Source organism: Orcinus orca, chromosome 14 (assembly GCF_937001465.1).
Source record: "Orcinus orca chromosome 14, mOrcOrc1.1, whole genome shotgun sequence".
NCBI lineage: Eukaryota > Metazoa > Chordata > Mammalia > Artiodactyla > Delphinidae > Orcinus > Orcinus orca.
The window spans coordinates 31,940,510-31,958,769 of record NC_064572.1 but is presented as its reverse complement, the minus strand read 5'-3'; the positions used below and the strand labels follow the sequence as shown (position 1 = coordinate 31,958,769).

The 18,260-nt window shown below is 43.5% G+C and overlaps 2 protein-coding genes and 1 long non-coding RNA gene across 6 annotated transcripts in view; 2 read left to right on the top strand and 1 right to left on the bottom strand.

Moving 5' to 3' along the window:
* The window catches only part of AP3M1 (adaptor related protein complex 3 subunit mu 1), a 33,640-nt gene extending 19,510 nt beyond the window's left edge, over positions 1-14,130 (top strand). For all 3 annotated transcript variants that reach the window (XM_004273090.4, XM_049697239.1, XM_033434175.2), the window contains exons 8-9: positions 1,162-1,306; positions 1,778-14,130. In XM_004273090.4, the coding sequence (XP_004273138.1) occupies positions 1,162-1,306; positions 1,778-1,878 (246 nt within the window). In that variant the 3' untranslated portion in view covers positions 1,879-14,130. The remainder of the gene's footprint in view (positions 1-1,161; positions 1,307-1,777) is intronic.
* Positions 1-18,260, top strand: part of LOC125961101 (uncharacterized) — a 259,744-nt gene that overhangs the window by 157,557 nt on the left and 83,927 nt on the right. The window lies entirely within an intron of this gene.
* Positions 436-18,260, bottom strand: part of VCL (vinculin) — a 105,795-nt gene continuing 87,970 nt past the window's right edge. The window contains exons 17-22 of one of the 2 annotated variants that reach the window (XM_004273091.4): positions 17,364-17,488; positions 15,835-16,020; positions 12,202-12,405; positions 9,976-10,179; positions 9,495-9,599; positions 436-7,244 (exon numbers count right to left, since the gene is read on the bottom strand). In XM_004273091.4, coding sequence (XP_004273139.1) covers positions 7,098-7,244; positions 9,495-9,599; positions 9,976-10,179; positions 12,202-12,405; positions 15,835-16,020; positions 17,364-17,488 — 971 coding nt within the window. In that variant the 3' untranslated portion in view covers positions 436-7,097. The remainder of the gene's footprint in view (positions 7,245-9,494; positions 9,600-9,975; positions 10,180-12,201; positions 12,406-15,834; positions 16,021-17,363; positions 17,489-18,260) is intronic. The other variant, XM_004273092.3, reaches the window with a different exon arrangement.

Here is an 18,260-nt window from a genome sequence, read left to right as displayed (position 1 = left end):
AAATTTTGTCTTCCTTTAACAAACAAGGAAACTAAAGCTCTGAGGTCAAGTGACTTGCTCAAGGTCACACAGCTAGTTAGAGGCAAGGTTGGGATTCGAACCTAAGGCTATCTGGTAAACTTTTTAAAAAGAGAAAAGCATTATGTGGATATAATGATCTATTAATTGTTAATAGATATTATAATCTATTAATTGCTAAATTTTCTGTAGAAATTAAGACCTTTCTCTTCCTTTCTAATTTAAAAGCATTGTTTCATACTCTTCCACAGAGGATGTTGGCTAGGAAAGCTGCCTTCTCACCCTACATATATTTGCCTCTAGCAGAAGGATTTCAGAGAAATTGTAAAAGATGATTTTTCTCTCTGCTTCCTGCTTGGGTAAAAAATGATTCTTTTCTTCAGTAGAGTCATTGAGCTACCTGGTAAATGCAAAGGGTTTTCTTTTTTTTTTTTTTTTTTTTTTTTAGTAAAATCATTGAATGTTAAAGATCATCTAATCCAATACTGAGGATTTGAAGAATCTCCCCAGAGACCACACAGGGATGAGAAGTGAAGGGGGAGCTCCAGATCCCTGGCCCTTCACCCCAGCTTCAAACATAATAGCTTCAATTTCTCATCTGTTACTGAGCTTCCTCACTAAAGATTTCATTTGAACAAAGGGTTCCATCACTAAAAGTTTAAAAACACCAATTTAGGCCCATCTTCTTATTTTATGGAGAAATAAACTTAGGCCCAGAGATAAACAGTAAAGGTGGTATAGTGGAAAGAACATTTGATACCAGAGAGCTGTAGGTTCAAATCCCAGCCTTGCCTCTAACTAGCCATGTGACCTTGAGCAAGTCATTTGACCTCAGAGCTTTAGTTTCCTCATTTGTTAAGACAAAATTTACATTACAGGTGTCTATGAGACAGCATATGAATAGTGCTAAGCACAGTGCTAAATCCAAAAGTAGATGCTTAACAAACATTGATTCTCTACCCTCACTGTCCATTCAGAGTCACAGAACTAATTAGTGATAAAACTCAGTGGAAATCCCAGGTCTGTTTCCAAGACACTGTGCTTTATTTTGTACAGAAGTTTATGGTGTCTTTGCACCTTGTCTTTGAACATATGTCTTTAATAAATAGTTCAGAATGTTTTTGTTTTTTATGTCTTTTTAAGGTACTAACGTGGGATGTGGGAAAAATCACTCCACAAAAGCTCCCCAGTCTTAAAGGACTGGTAAATTTACAATCTGGAGCACCCAAGCCAGAAGAGAATCCAAGCCTCAACATACAGTTCAAGATCCAGCAGCTTGCCATTTCAGGTAAGGAGAAATTTGACTTGTGTTTAAGGGTAATTGAGTTTTGCTGAGGTCAGCTACTAGGATCTTAGAAGGGTAACTGACATTCCGTCTCTACAAAGAGCAACAGCTCCAGTATGCCTTTCACTTTGTGCTATGGGTACAGTGATTTTGGAGAGCACCTTATTTCACACAGCTTCCCTTCACCCCTACCCTCATTCAAGCACAAAGAAAGGAGTCATTCATACTCACAGAAAGTAGAATTATCCTTAAAAGACACTGCTTGTCCACATGGGAATCTGAACTAAAACCATATTTCCATAGTGCTATAATCTGTGAATGGTAGAAGACACATTGCTTCCAAATGGTGACAAGCACACTGGTTAATGTCACATTTACTGTGTAGTAAACTCTATTTGCTAAGCAAATATTGTATTGGTTGGTGTGACCAGGATAGTAATTTATTCCTTTCCTTACCTATTCTTTTTGACACAGGCTTAAAAGTAAACCGCTTGGACATGTATGGGGAGAAATATAAGCCATTTAAAGGAGTCAAATATGTCACAAAAGCTGGAAAGTTCCAAGTGAGGACATGAGAAGAGGCCAGAATTCCTCAAGATATGTTTGTTTTCCAAGTGTCATTACAGTTTATTACCATTAGGTACCAATTGGATGGGAATACATATTCTAGTTAAAGCATTTGTGTCGAGCCACACACCGCTAACAGAGTTGCTTAGTAATCAATGTAGGGTTCTTAAGTAGCTTTAAGCTAAGGAAACTTCTGAACGACTTAGCTTATTTGTATCTTGTCACCTAGGATGATTTTAGAGGTGATTTCCTCCATAGGGAGATACCAGCTGGAGGCTGCATATTTTAACAGTCAAGGCAAAAGTCTACAGTGATAACCTCTCTCCTAAAACAAGTGAGCTGGTCTCAGCAGGAGCTATCTTAGTCTGTAATGTCATGTATCAAGTGCAGCCAAATGTCACACTTGATCTTAGCCATCCCAAATCTTCTGTCCCAACAGAGGAAAAATTCCTCCCACCCCAAGAAGTTTACAGAAAACTGCCTCTTCAAGTGTTTGCCTTATTCAGCTTTTCACTTATGCCATTAAGCAAGCACTGTAGCAAAAGCCACTCCACATGGCCCTAGCAGGGAGCACTGCTGCTCCATGCTCCATTCTCACTGTACTTGGTATTGTATTTTTTATAAATAAGATTTTTATGTAAAGCTCAGATTTTGATTTATAGGGATTGCTTGCTGCAGTAAGTACCATCTCAGTTTTGTGCCACTTGGTTCAGCTGTTAGCACAGTAAAAATGATTTGTATCAAAGGGGTGAATGCTTTAAGGTAATAAAAGGAACACTACTTCTGCTTTTAGGAAGTTATTGCAAGCACAAGCATTTGAGATTTTAAGCAAATTAATGTAGTAAAAGAGAAACTTAAGTGAACCTTTGCCATCTTCATGTTTTATAAAGCTTATCCAACACCACTTAAAACCAGTTAGCCTAAAGGCCTCATGCCCTAGTTCAGCTAAAGGAAGAAAATGTGCCTGCCTCACTGTTGTCAATCTTTTTTTTTTTTTTTCTTAAATCTTTTATCTCTGTTGTTGTTCTTAAGGGTTTCAACTTGTCTACACTCCTTGTCTTCAGGGGAACTCCCTTTTCATATTGTGTGCTTCCCAAGGCTATAGTCAATAGATTCCTTCCTGAAACTATTGTTGTAACTGTCACTGGAGTACTTAAATATCTCTACTGTACTGACAAAGTACATTATAATGAGGCAGAAACAAAATCCTCAGTAACATTGATAAACCTGTATTGATCTTCATGGTTGGCAAGTCAGTCCACAGTTGTTATCATTTAACTTGATTGACTTAGAAGTCCTTGCCCAGTTATTTTGCTTCATTAGACATGAAGAATGGAGAAAGTTAAGGTGTAAGTTCTTGCTCTTGCTATTAGTTTTCTTTGTGACTCCATTCTTTTCATTGTCAACTTATCCCTTACCCTTATCATGCTAATCGTAGCCCTTACACTCATCCCATTCTGCTGTCAGGGCTAGTGGTTGGTGCTGGTACAGGGAGCCCACTGTACAGCAGCATTCTTACCTTTGCCTGCCTAGGGCACCCAGCCTGCCTTTCATCTAATAGGAAAGGTTACTTTTTGCAACTTAGTAATTTCTAGGGTAACCAATATCAGCTTGGCAGCTAAAATTAAGATGTTGCCAAATATTTATTCCCTTTGCCTAAGATTGGTTACCCAGTTCAAATGCTTTTCATTTTAATGTCTTCCTCTTCAAAGTTCATACCTCAAAAGAGCCATCAATACATTTGCTTTTCTTTCTGCAGAATCCCTAATCTCAATCATCCATATATGGACTAATTTTCTTTCTGTGCTATCTTCTCATATACAAGCAGATTGTATTCCAAGAGTCCCTTCTTCTAGCAATTTCTGCTAAAACTTCCAAGTAGACTGTTTCCTTTTACAATTAAATTATTGTATTTATTAATTTGATTGAATCCAGTAAGTCCTTTCTCTAGCTCTGGCTACACTGTCAATAAAAAGATGAAAGCAACAAGTTGAGTTTTTAGCTTGACTGTTAATTCAGCATTCTCAGCTGGGCATGCCAGTGTTAGGGCAGGCTGAACACGGTCACATTTTACTCTGCCTCATCACACAAGGTGTGAGGGTTGTTGCAGAGCACTTCCAAGTGCTCCTCTCTTGACCTCAGCCTTATATATTTTCTCTAACCATCACCCTTTTAGCCACAGACTGAATAATAAGTGATCAAAGCTACTCTCCATACCACCACGTTCTAATAACAAAGATCCATGAATTCTTAGTAGTAGTGAAATATTTTCAAGCATAGAATTCCAGATAATTCCAGGATAGCCTCATTTTCTAAATTCTTAAAGGAGTATAACCCAAAAGCTCATTTTCTGCATAAAGGAGTCACCATCATTTTATTCAAAGGGAGTTCATGTGATGGGTTCATTCCTTAAGTGCTGCTATAGAAGAACCTTGGAAAATACTGGTCCTGGTGTCCTTAGAGTCATCTGACTTGAGAAAAACTATAATGCAGCAGGAAGGCAGCACCAGTGAGCATATGGTAAATAGAAAAAATGAGACCGTGAATACTGTTTTCAGATATTACTGAGCTAATTCAGTACCTCTGGACAGTTCCCTTTAACTCAGACAGCTGGAATCTGCCTCCCTAGTCAGCAACTTTTCTATGTTAAAGCAGTGATAAATGTAGTCAGCGGTACTATCCCCCTTTAGTGATATTTACCACTTTCATATATAGAAAATAAGGCAAAAATACTGATGTCCCAGCTCTACTTCAAGAACCTGTTCCTCCTCTTAGAGCTTCCTCAAGCAAGAAGAGGAATATGTGCCCGAAAGCTAGCTCTGCCTCATAACTCTGGTGGATCCCTGACAACCCTGTTGTTCTGTATTGGGCTTTAGAATATTAAATATCAACCTGCAATATTCCTGCACATGTAATAGCTTTAGCTTAGGGGATAGTGATGGCTTCCACATACAGCCAGAATCTTCTAAGGTGGACTGCTTCAACCAGGGGATGATCTGTATCATCTGGCTGCTTTCCTCTGTTAACCTTTTGTCACTTCTGCTCCTTCTAGTTTATAATCCCCAATGTTGTCCTTTATTACAAAGGTCTTGTTAAGTAAATATATTACCACTGGTTTCTTCTTCTTCCAGTACAATATTTGGATTAAATAAACCTTTAGTTTCCACATTTTGAGGATTAGCTTCACTGGCTATTCTTCAAAACAAAGGAGAAACCTGATCTAAAAGCTCTTGCTGAAATAACTTACCCATCATTTAAATCATTATTTATATAAATGTACTTTATTGTTTTAAACAGAAGAGGCAGAAAATATTTGCATATAACAAATCCTAGCTTATAAATGTAATTTTTTAGTGATGTCTAATCAGCATTCAGGGATTTTTTTTTTTTTTTTAATTTGCTTCACTGTGTCTTGAGCACTGATATTAGAGAAAAGCACATTGGCATAAAGTGTAAACCAGTGTCTCAAAACACTGGAAGAACTTGGAGAGCAAACATGATTTTTCTTACTTCCTCTAAGTAGTCTTTAGTAAAACAAAAGGTGATCTTTGGCATAGATTCATGCTTTAAAGGCATTAATATTGCATTTATATCAGGTAAGCAACTATACAAGGATGCTGAGGGCCTTGAAAATAATCATCAGTTAAAAGAAAACAGAGGAAGCCTGAGTGTACAGTACCAACTTAAGACAAGTTTTACACATTGGATGTTAGGGTCTAACACACACTGGAGGTGGGGAGGACATTCAGGCAAGGGTTCTTACTCCTTTACTCATCCAGTTCTGGCTTTGGGAAGAAGTATAGTTTCATGTGCTGGGGAATGCTTAGACAGCAGTGGTAAGTACAAGAAAGGAAAAAATTGCCTTTCTCACTTTGCTAATAGGAAACTTACTATGGTGATAATTAAATATTATACCCATTACTCTTTTGAACAACTGTACTTAGGGAGGGAGGGTAGGATGCAAGGGGCTTGGTTGTTGTTGGCTGAGGGAGGTAGGAATCACTGAGGACTGTTTCCCATCGATTCATCCCCAGCAGTGCCAGAATTCCAGTCTGCAAGTACCACCTCCCTTAGGTAGGCAGTGTCCTTCAGACAGGACTGCCTTTCCATTAGACACTCCTGGGGACAAGCACCAATTCTTAGGACTGAATTTCAAAAGGATAAAAACGATCTTTCAAAATTGTAGAACAAACATATATCTTTAAAACCTTGTTTAGGAAGGGTGTGGGAAGAGTACAAAAGCCAGGACAGGAGACATCATTTGGTTAAAAATTAAATGCAGCATTTCAGCTCAGAAAGAACAATAAGAGCTAAGAATGAATGATAAGGCCTCAGCATAGATCTCTGCAGGCAGTGACAAAGCGTGGAGTGCCTGGGAGTGGCCCTGCTGGGAGGATGGGCAGGGCCACGCCCCGGCCACTCTGCCTCTCCAGTGGCAGAGAGCACCAGGACACACAGTGTGTTCTTGGGATGGCTACCTTGGCAGGCCGAGGCAGGATATGGGACGGAAGGTTTCCCTAGCACAGACATTGCTCTGGAAAGAGGTAAAGACAGAATCACATGATTTGGTGATTTCCTCCTGACAAAGTGAAATTTGGTTTTGTACTGTGGGAAACTAGAAGGATTAAATTGGGGAAGGGCAGGAAGTGAATCCAGGCCCCACATGCTGGGGCTCCCCAGAGGCCACCTTCCCCTGCAACAGCGAAGGTCACTCCTGAAAAGGACCAAGGTAGCACAGCCAGGGAAGGCAGGCAGGGTCAGCAGCAACATGGAAAGCCCAAAAAATTTCGGAGGCACAGTGATTTCCTTAACTGATTTGCCTGGGCCCTGGGTCTTGGGAGCCTGGCGGAAAGAATGGGGAGACGGGGGCAGAAAGGGAACTGTCCTTTAGGGAACAAGCGCAGAACAGGATGTCTGGCTAGTGTTCACTCTTGGATTCTGAGTTTATGTGAAGTCCATGGGCTAGAAACCCCGTCTGCCTATTGGGACAGAGTGTGCACAAGTAAAGCCGTGGTCGAGAATACAGGCTTTATAAGGAGACACATTTCAAAGTGTCCATGACAAGAGTATAAATGTTTTCTAATGTGAAGAGGCCCCATTCCTTTCTGTTATGTCAGGCCAAGATGTGGCTTTCAACCCCCCAGTAATCTTGGGTGGCTCCTGGGACTCCGATCATTTTCATTCTGTTCAGCAGGGGCTTCTGTGTTAGCCAGGTTCAACCAGGTGTCTACTGGTACCAGGGAGTCTTTCTAACCCAGCGCAGTGTAAATCCAGCATCTGTTCGAATTTTGATTGAAGCTGCTTCTGCTTCTCGAACAGTCTCCTTCACAGACTGCATGAGGTTCTGGGCATTGTGAACCAGCATCTCTGTGGCCTGTAAGGAAAGAGGAGCTCTCCATTACTCACAGTCACTGATGGAGCCCTGCCTCTGAAACAGGCTTAAGCCGGGAATGCAATGCAGTTTACCCTACCTGTACCTGGCATCCCTTGTATTTGTCACATCACTGGTGGTTTATAGCTGGATCACCAAAAAGAACCCAAAACTGGACCATCACTGATTTTATACTGTACCCTTAGGTGGCTTCTAGTGTATACTCCTTTTCTGGTGTTCAAACAAGCCCCTACCTCGGGCTCCTGCAGTCCCCTCTACCTAGAATGCTCTTCCCCCAGGTATCCCATGGCTCACCTCTCACCTCCTTCAGATCCTTGCCCAGTTGTCACCTTGCTGAGGCTTTTCCTGCTTACCTTATTTTAAATCACAAACCACCTTCCCAACTCCCAGCATGCCTCATCCTCCAATTCTTTCTTCACTTTTCTCTACAGAACTTACCATCACTAATTGATGTACTGTATGTTTTACCTAGGTTGTTTATCTGATGTTTTATCTAAAATTTAAGTTCCATGAGGGCAGCAATTTTGGTCAATTTTGTTCTCTGCTGTACCCTAGTGTTACGTCAGTGCCTGTCACGAGGCATTTCATAAACATTTAATTAACACATGAAAAACTAACCAAGTAAACCAACCACCTTATAAATCCATGAAAATCTAAATAAGTAAATCTTGTAAACATACAAAATACAGGACTGAGATCACACTAGTAACTAACTTATCAATCCATTAACTCAGTAATTTTTTTTTTAATTCTTAAATATTTTTGAGCTACAGACCCTTTGAGGGTTTAATGAAGGCTGTGGATTCTCCCCAGAAAAAACTGCTCACGTGCACAAAATTTGTACATGCAATTTCAGAGGGTTCATGGGCTCTGAGAGGCATAACTATGGACTAGAATTCCCAATCAGTTAATCTTTTCGCTTGGTCAACAAAGAGGCTGAGGCCCAGCGTGATTCAGAGACTTGCCAGCCCAACTCACACAACAGTCAGGATGAGCCTCAAAACTTCTGACTTGCAATCCTGTGTTTCTTCCATTCTACCACACTGTTTCTTTCTTTTCTTTTAACTGGAATATTTAATGGAACATAGTAGATACTCCCAAGATGCATTTTTGTTGGCTAATTGATTAAATGATAAGGTCGGAAACTCTGAGTCTTACCCTTTCTTCCCTGTTTTTTCTATTTCCTTTTCTTGGGGCAGGAGAGATCACATGACAGGAAATAGCCTAGTGCCCAAACCCTGCCTAGAACACATGGAAGTTAAAGGTTAAAATCCAGTTCCCATGGTTTGGGAGAAGAGAGGGTTATGGTGAGAGCTGTTGAATTAAACCATGGTAGTTAAGGTAGCACTACTGACACCAAGAGAAGTAGCCTCCCTGTTCCTCTAAAGTGCTCCTAACCTCTATCTTCTGGCCCGGACAAGGAGAGGGATTGTGTGTATTTTGTTAACTCCCCTACATAGTATGTAATACAGTGCCACATACATATCCCATTGCATGATGAGCCTTGTCTGAGCAGTTCAACAAAAGATGTGCTACCTTCCATAAGAAGAAATTGTTAAGTCTGGCTCATAGCAGAGACTACTAGAGAAGGAATGAGAGGAAGAGGTGCTCAAATGAGGGCTTTCTGAGAAGACCTGAGCCACGTTCCCAGCAGGCAGGGAGAGAAAAAACTGTGACTGCCGAGATACATACAAGAAACACTTAAGCAAACACTCCCACCATCTTTATTTCATTCTCTGTCAAAGAAACCAAAAGAGAAGCACCTCGTTTGAGATGTCATTTCAGCCTCAGCACAGGCCTAACCACCTCATGCCCCTGAAAAGCCTACACTATTCATCCTCCCTGAGGTACTTATCACCCAGAGAACAAGGAAGCAGAAATTCTCCAGCCAGAAGGATAGAGTGAGCAGGACTGAACAGGCACTGGAGGCCTCGAGAGAGCCAAACCTATTCCAGGGAGGAAGAGAACCGAGTAGAGAGTCCTAACTGCTGCTGATTCACTTAACCTCCCAAGGCTTCAATTTCTCAGCTGTAAAATGATAAGAGTTGCACAAGAGCTTTTTACTTCCCTTTCCAAATTTCTGATGATCTCTCCAACATAGATGCCCTTCTGAGAGAACTGAAGACTCCATCCTACATACTGAATACCCATTTCACAGTTAAAATTTCCTCAAGGCTGAACTGAATTGCTATCAAGTGGTGAAGCTGCTGGCGAGAAATCAGAAGTACATACCTGCTCAGACTCCTCGTCGCTTATGTTGGTCCGGCCCAGCATGGTGGCCTTCACCGTGGACAGGATTTTGAGCTGGGTGCTTATGGTTGGGATTCGCTCGCATACCTAAAAAGAAAATTTAATTTAGTATGTTTCTTTGTTTTTCTTATCCACAAGCTCCCTGAGGATGAGACTTAATTCACCTCTGTATTCTCAGTGGCTGGCATGCAGAAAGCATTCAGTAAATCAGCAGCAGGATTCCAATTGTTTTCCCCCTAGGATCAGTATAGTCCTTCTGTCCAGACATGGAAGCATTAAAATTCTTTCATTTGATTCAGAAATAAACTTGCCTGTATCTGTCTTTCCCAAATACACATGTGTATTTCCCCTTTCTGCTATTTCTTCCCATTCTAAAGTACCTCCTCCTTGCTCACCCAGTTTTCTCTCTCCTGCTTTTCACCCTACCCCCTGCCCCACACACACACACACACTTCCTGAGTACCTGTAAGAGGTTGGTTCTAATCCGCTTATCTGTGCACTGCTTGGCAACCTCCTTGGCCAACCGAGTCACCTCATCTGAGGCCTTGGCTATGTCCTTGGCACACTGAATCAGTGCCCGCTTGGTACCGCTGCCCCCTCTGACCAGCCGAGACATCTCAGCCATCAGCAGAGCCATGCGCTTGGCTGCTGCAATGATGTCATTGCCCTAGAGAGAAGCAAGATACAGTGTGAGCTCAGCCCATACTCTGGCCAAGTTAGGCAAGGAAGTAGAAGCACAGAGAAGAGAGGAGGGAGCCTGCTGCTCTAGCAGCCCTCTGGAGGGGTGAGAAGAAGATATACAGACTATTCTTGAGTGATATAGATACAGCACAGGAGAAATAAACAGAAGAGTGAGCCAGGGTACTCACCCCAGTACTCAGTGAGAGAGAGAGAGAGAGAGAGAGAGATCACCGGACCAAAAAAGGAAGACTTGGATATTAATCTGAAAGGGCAACATGTGAGCCCCAGGCATAGCACTAAACAAGCATTTCAGCATTTCCAGGTTAATCATGTCAATAAATTGGGGATGGGCCCAAGAAGTTGGTTAAACAGGCATTTTCCTTTCTGTGGGGGGAAAGCAGTACAGCTGGCCTGAAGGGAAAAATACAGATGAGCCTTTCCAGATGCTGAAATCATCCTCTTTATCCTTACCCTTGTTACAAACAGCAGCCAATGATTGTCGCTGCTGAACTAGAATTTAAACCAAGTAACTATTAGCCTTGGTGAAAAAAAATTTTTTCTGACCTAAGTCTGCTCCTGCCCTCCCTCTACTGCCTCTTGCTTGTACTCTCAGCCTAAAGGAACATATTATTTTAATTTTTCACATTTAAAAAGGCCAAGAATCAATTCTTCAGTCCTCTCAGCTAAGTGGCTTCAATTAAAGAAACCTTCACAGTTAAGAGGATGCCGGGGGAGGCGTTGGGAAAATAAAAATCGTGAGTCAAGCGGTAAATGTAACCCTCACTCCAACTAACAGCAGTTTATCTTACACTGGGCATTTTGGTTCATTAAAACCCTCATGGGTCATAATAAGGAAATGTACAAGTAATTTACTTTATGCCTTCAAAAGGCTGATATTTTGGCTGATAACAACCAAAAATAACAAATGCAATGTTCAAAACTACCTAAAAGGCCAGGCTCTACACATTTTTCCCCTCATGCTTTACAATTTCTAGACAATGCAGTGAGACATACACAAACCATGCCACTGCAGGGTGCTCTGTGAGAAACCTCCACAGGCACCGTGACGTGGCTGATCTTTTACGGTGGAGGGTGTATAACATCTTGGGCAGCAATTGAGGCCAGAGAGAACACAGGCATGGGAAGAACTCATGAGAATAGGGGTATGTTAGACAAGGCTGGCTGGGCCCACCTCTTCCAGTGCAGACCTGGGGTCATTCCAGGATTTCATGACCTTGGTTAGAGGACAGTGTAGTGCCAGGGTTAGTTATTTATTACCCATCGCTCTTCAAACCCTTTCTTCTTGCAACATGCCACCTTCAAAGGGAAAAAAGTGATTGCCCCCATCCCCCACTCCCTAAGGCCAAAGCTCCGTTGGTTCCTGTCCTGCAGACTTGAGCGCTATCTGTTCCCCACTCACACCCCCTCTCCCACTGAAACCCCTGAACAAGCCAGTCAGTGAAGCCCCCTTCCCCGTGGGCTCCCATGAAGGGAGCATCTGCCCCACAGCATCTGCCCCACAGCCAAGTGCAGGACAGCAAGCAGCCCTCCCCAGAAACACTCCTCACGCTGATCAACTCTGCCTGAGCCAACAGTGAGAGGTCAGCGGGGAGGGGGCATAGGTGGGGGACAGACAAAGTCCAGTGATCAGGCCAGATGACCTCTTAATGGTCTACAATGATTCCTGACCTGAAAGTCACTGAGAGGCATCCACGGCTTCCCAAGGGGTTTAAGGTTCCAATATGGGCCACAAGGTCAGTAAGAAAAGGAATCCTTTCAAAAAGTGACCCCATCTCTAACTCCCAAACATAAATGCAATCCAGTTAATCTGGCATTAGCAGACCTATCAAACTTGTGAAGCCAGTCCTAACAACAAGGTGCAGACAGACAGATGCCCGCCCGGCTCAGACTCACAGGACCCGCACAGATCATGAGTGATGCAATGTGTCAAGGCTGCACATGGCCAGATGCATATGGAGCAGCCCCAGCTGGGGGCGCTAATCAGTACCTTACTAGACCACTTGGTAGCTTCCCGATGCAATGACTGAGCCGCTGCCAGAATGGGCTGGTTGACCGGCTGACTGGATGGCATTAACAGCAGCTCAGGTTCGTAATCGTCTTCCATTTCAGGGGGGAGAGGGGACCCAACAGCGTCAGCCGCATCTGCCTCAGCTACAGCACTTATACCCACCTTAGCGGCTGGGTTACCCGGCTTTGTCGATGGCAGGAAGGGTGAGAAACAGGGACAGTGTTAGTAAGAGCAGTAGGGCTTGGGCAACTGAGCTTCAGCCGGTTTAGTAACCAAAGTTTGCCTAGGATGGGAAAGAAAATGGATACTCTCCAGGAGTCAGATGAACCAAGCTTCACAGAGGGGGGAATTCTCAGCCTCCGGCACCGGCCTTGTTCACAGTAAAGGAAAGACGCTTACGCCAGTAGCAAACGGTTTCCAGAGAACTATTTATACAAAGAAAGAAAGTGGCATTCCTTTTGTATACACTTACTACCAAAGAGTAATTCTCAGGTCAGAACATTTTTGAGAAGCCAAACAATAGTAACTTATTAACTTTAAAAGGAATCCAGAGGGAAAATGTAAGTGGAACCACACAAGTTGCTTTGAACAGAACAATGTGAACAACTGCTGGCTCATATGAACGCTGTTCTACAGCTTCCAGGAAACAGAAAGTGTCTTGGGTCAGCTCTGCAGCTGCCAGACACAGATTATTTCCTTCAGGGGTTAAAACTTCCAGAATTGAAAATGATAAAATTTGAGGCAACAGATATCAAACCAGGAAAGAGGCAAGAAAAACACAATGGTGAGTGAAGAGGACTTATCAAATACCCCTTAATCACCCAGCTAGAAGGAGCCTCAAGAAGACATCTCATCCAGCAACCACCTTAGGGAAAACCCACACTTCAGAGCAGCTCTCCCTAAGGTCTACAGAGACAACACTTCACAATTTCACATTGCATCCATAACTAGCCGACTAAGAAAGCTGTTCTTCGGGTACACCCTGAATCTCTCCAGTTGCACTTACCCCAAACTCAATTTATTGATATTTCACAGATAAGATAACACATGGACTTGTCAACTGACCAAAGCAGAGTTCAGAGGAGCTCAAAACTGGTGCCCATGAGAAAACAGGACCCGTGATGGGGGAGAGAATTAATTTAATACCAGGGATGGGCATTCTGAAAGGCCAGGAAGGAAGCAAGAGAGATCAGATGCTGAAAATAGGCTAAGGGGGAAAGAGAATGAAAGGAATTGCCCCAATGAAGCCGAACCACTTATATAAAGAATGGCAAACACAGGTTCTTTATATCAAACATCTCTAACCAAGAGGAATTAAGAGTTTGTGTGGAATTTTATTTGAGGTTGCTACAACTCCTGAAAGTCTTAATCCGCACAGGAAGCCTGCCTCCAAACACTGACTATTAAGTTGGAGGATTCAGGGCCAACAAGGGGTTTGGGTACCTTCTAAATCCTTTCACCTAAACTGTCTCAACCAGGACTCAACTCACCCCCATTCCTTAGAGGAGAGGCCAGCCCACTTCTGCTGGGGTTCAGAGTCCCAAAGTACAAAGCAGACCGACAGATACACAAACACATACCACCATCCGTCCTCCCTAAACCCATGGTTCAAATAGCTCCTGACTTCACACAGCTCAAAGTCAGCAATCCCCAGATGCTCCAAACCTCCAGAGACAGTCAGACCTACGGATTTTTGGCAACAAATGGCAGAGTGGGATAAACATGTAGGCCAATGCTGTCTGCCCCTTAAGTTTTATGTTTGTCTTTAAATTCATGTATATTTTGTGTTCCACTGCACAATGTATCTGTTATTTTTTTTAAGTTCAAAAGTACATTTATTTAAAATGTGGGCAAGATATCAATATAAAAGAAAAGAGTGTAAGAAATAAAGATTTGAAATGTTTTGTACTTTTATTTTTAACATCCATAACTTAGAGTGTATCTGGGTTTATAAAGAAATTTAAATTTTCCTTAGGGAATTCCCTGGCGGTCCAGTGGTTAGGACTCGGCACTTTCAATGCCGGGTGCCCAGGTGCAATCCCTGGTCAGGGAACTAAAATCCCGCAAGCTGCGTGGCACGGCCAAACAAACAAATAAATATGTTCTTTAAAATCTTTGAGTAGGGCTTCCCTGGTGGTGCAGTGGTTGAGAGTCTGCCTGCCGATGGGGGGGACGCGGGTTCGTGCCCCGGTCCGGGAAGGTCCCGCATGCCGCGGAGCGGCTGGGCCCGTGAGCCATGGCCGCTGAGCCTGCGCGTCCGGAGCCTGTGCTCCGCAGCGGGAGAGGCCACAGCAGTGAGAGGCCCGCGTACCGCAAAAAAAAAAAAAAAAAAAAAATCTTTGAGTAAAACCAACCTTCACTATCACCCCCACCCCACTCCCCATGTGCACTGGGACTCTTCTAATGGTCCCAGGGGTGTGCATGCCCCAGCTAGAGAGAGATGATTATAAGTGATTCCACGGGTTAGGTCCAACACCAGCAAGGTCACCATTCCTTCTTGGAACCTGGGCTCAGCTAACAGTGCAGAAAAATACAGAGTTAAAAAACCAAGGTAGGGCTTCCCTGGTGGCGCAGTGGTTGGGAGTCTGCCTGCCGATGCAGGGGACACGGGTTCGTGCCCTGGTCCGGGAAGATCCCACATGCCGCGGAGCGGCTGGGCCCGTGAGCCATGGCCGCTGAGCCTGCGCGTCCGGAGCCTGTGCTCCGCAATGGGAGAGGCCACAGCAGTGAGAGGCCTGCGTACCGGAAAAAAACAAACCACCAAACAAACCAAGGTCAAATTCCCAGCCTGAAAAAACCCAAGATCAGCTGCATGTGCAGGAGGTCCCTGGGGAACTACATTCAATACAAGAGCTTGAGGTGGCTGAAGGTGTGAAATGAACAAAGTCCAATAGATGTTGGGAATAAAGATGTAGGTTCATGGTAGAAACAGTTTAGAACTGACTTCGAACCACCTTCCACTGCAGGGTTAACAATAATATTTAGCTCTTGTCTAGAAAAGCTACCACTCACTTTTCATCATTCATGAGGCATGACTGCTGCAGCATCCAAATTTTCACCAACCATGTTAATATTTACACTTCCAGATTGTTTAGTAGGAGTTAGCCTGGAGCTGTCTTGAGTTGAGGGGTAAGATGATTCTGAGAAAGGGAAAAAGCACATGGCTTCTAAGACACCAATCTACCTGCTTCTATGAGAAAAGAGAAGGAAAATGCAAATATTTCATGTAGCTATAGCAGAGCCTACAGAAGACTGTGCCATGTTTGCAGTGTGGATAATTAGCACGAGAGCATCTAAAAACATTCAGTGACCCCAAGAAAGAAGAGCAATTTGTAAGAGACCAAATGTCCAGCATCAGGGCAGCTGACACTCTAGAGGACAGAGGAAAAGAACTTTCATCTCTAACTAAGGTATCCTAGCTCTCACTTTAGCTGCTAGAAGGAGAAACCATCAAGTACCAGAAACATCTCACTAAACCACAAGAAAGAAGAGGATTGTGCTATTGGCAATAACAGGAACCAAAGCAGAGAGAGGGTGATTTTCCAAATAGACTTCCTGGGCTGTGTACATGGCTCTTCATCCTTTCTCAGCAAGAAGAGCTTCATTACTTACCTTACTGGACCATTTGCGAGCTTCATCATGGAGCTGCCTGGCAGCCATCATCATTGGCTGGTTAATCACCTCCCCAGCTTTCTGCTCAGGGAACTCTTCATCCTTCTCCTCTGGTGGTGGGGGCCTGGGAGGAGGGACCTCACCCTCAGGCAGAGGTGGTTTGGGAGGAGCAAGCTCATCTGTCAGCTAAGAAAGAATTACCAGGTTGTAAGTAAAGCTCTAGGAACTACTCCCCACCAGAATTCTTTCCTTTCCTTTAAAAAGCATCCCCAAAAAAGCCACCCACATTCACTCCATTTAAGACCATCCACACTGATCATAAGGACCACCTGTTTCAATCTCAACAGAAGCATATTTTCTTCCTTTTTTCTCCACAAAAAGTTAGCACCTACTGTTTTGGACATATCCCAGGGAGGCACGCACAGCCCTACTGGGCCAAGGATCCTCAAACGAGATCTAAGTTCTGGTCCTGACTCTGTTGACGGGCAGCTGCATAAGCAACAACTTCTCCCCTGGGCCTTGGGTTTCTCAAAGGGTTTATCAGTGAGGAATATCTAGACCAAATGACCTCTAAGTTCTTGATTCCAAATGTCAGGACTCTATTGATCACATAAGAATCCATGCCCCAGAATAGCCCTCCCTAGCCACCCACCAACAGCCCAGCTGAAAAGAATCAAGTCAAATCAAAAAAGAAGCGTTGAAGGCTAGGGAAGCACTGTTCATTAGCTATGGGCACAGTGACCCAATTTTGTCCTCAACAAACTTAGAAACTTAAATATGGAAAAGTAAATTTGGGATATTAAATATGGGAAAGTATATCAGGGACAGTAAATCAAATTATTGCCTTGATAAGCTATTCCCAAGGACAAGCTATTTCCAATACTGTCAGAGAAAATGTCTAAAAATAATGACTATTTCTGATTCTAGGATTTGTATCTGCAAGCTATTGCTCAGCTTTCCTCCCCCTAAACCATTTACCTATGGAAGAAAAAATTCATGGTACTTTCTGGGGCATCAAAAGATTTAAAATTATAGTTAGGGAAAAATTAACTTTTTTTAAAAAAAAAGGATTTTATTACTTTTGCTACTAAAAAAAGTCAAATGAAGGAAAGAAGAATGTACACAAGAGTCTAACCACCTCAGGATTGTCATCATCAACTGGGAACACATAAATTCTCACCACAAACTGTGCAGATTATTTTCCCACTCCTCACTAACTTGCCCCACTAACTAACTCATCACTCATCACATCCACACTTACCACAGCCAGCTCCTCTGCTCCAGTCACTTCCCATTAGAGCAGGCCAACACCAAAGACCCCCACTTACCCAGCACACGCCATGCATAAGCACTTGGTTAATACCCCGCCAGATTCAAGAATGAAAGTCGAGTTGTGCCCCTGACTGAGCTTCAAGTAAAAGTTAAACAAAGCTACCTAGTGACCGAGGCTCCAGAACAGCCTACCTCTCTCTTGCTACAGTCCCGACACCCTGCTGCTCAATTCTCCCAAACTCTCTGAATCTACTTACTCGGAGCTGTTCAAGGTCTGGCGGAGGAGGCGGGAAGTCAGGCTCCTGAGGTTGGAAGGCTTCTCTGACCTTGGCCACTGCTCCCAGGATCCGGTATCCCGAGTCCAGGAAGCTCTTTTGCAGGCCTAAACACAGACACCCTCACTTTCAGTTGGGTAGGTCAGTGCCCTGGAGCACTGTCTGTCCAGCAGAAGAACTGGTTTCCAGTAACAAAAGCTGGATATGAAGCTGCCAGTAAGCAGCACAGGCAGTGACTGAAGGGGAAGGGAGGTAAGAGCCAGGCAGATGCCCTGAGGCCTGCAAAGAGTCAAAAGTGGCACAAACCAGCTGATCCCTGTAGTGCTCAGGGCGCCTTCTTGCCTGTACAGCTAACAAGTACTCAGCACATTGCCGGGCCAGGAACACTTTGGGCTCAGGTGGTGCTCATCACCTCTCATGATAAAGCAGTCGAGAGATAAGCCTGCCCCACTCAGAACAGGGGAGATGTCAAGTTTCAGATGGGGCACACATTCCCTGGAGTACTTCTCACCTTTCTCCCTACTCCTTTGCTCCACTTGGCATTCAGCATATTAACCCCTACATTGAGCTGCTGCTACTGTGTCCAGTCACCCAGAATTAAAGGAATCTACTCAAACTATTAGAAACTCCAATTAGGAAACTGAGCACATCTTCAGTGATGGTGGGTTGAGAAAACCAGAAAGATTTTACCTGGGCTAGGGACGAACAGGGCAGCCCCTCCTTCCCATTCTCTCACACTGAGTGGATTCTACTCATAGAAGAGGCTAGAAACACTAGAGGCTCACAGGAGGAAGGAATTCAGATGTTTCCAACCAAAAAGGAGTGGTTACATCTTTAGCAGTGAAAATATGATCAAAATTCAGCTAAAGAAAACACAAA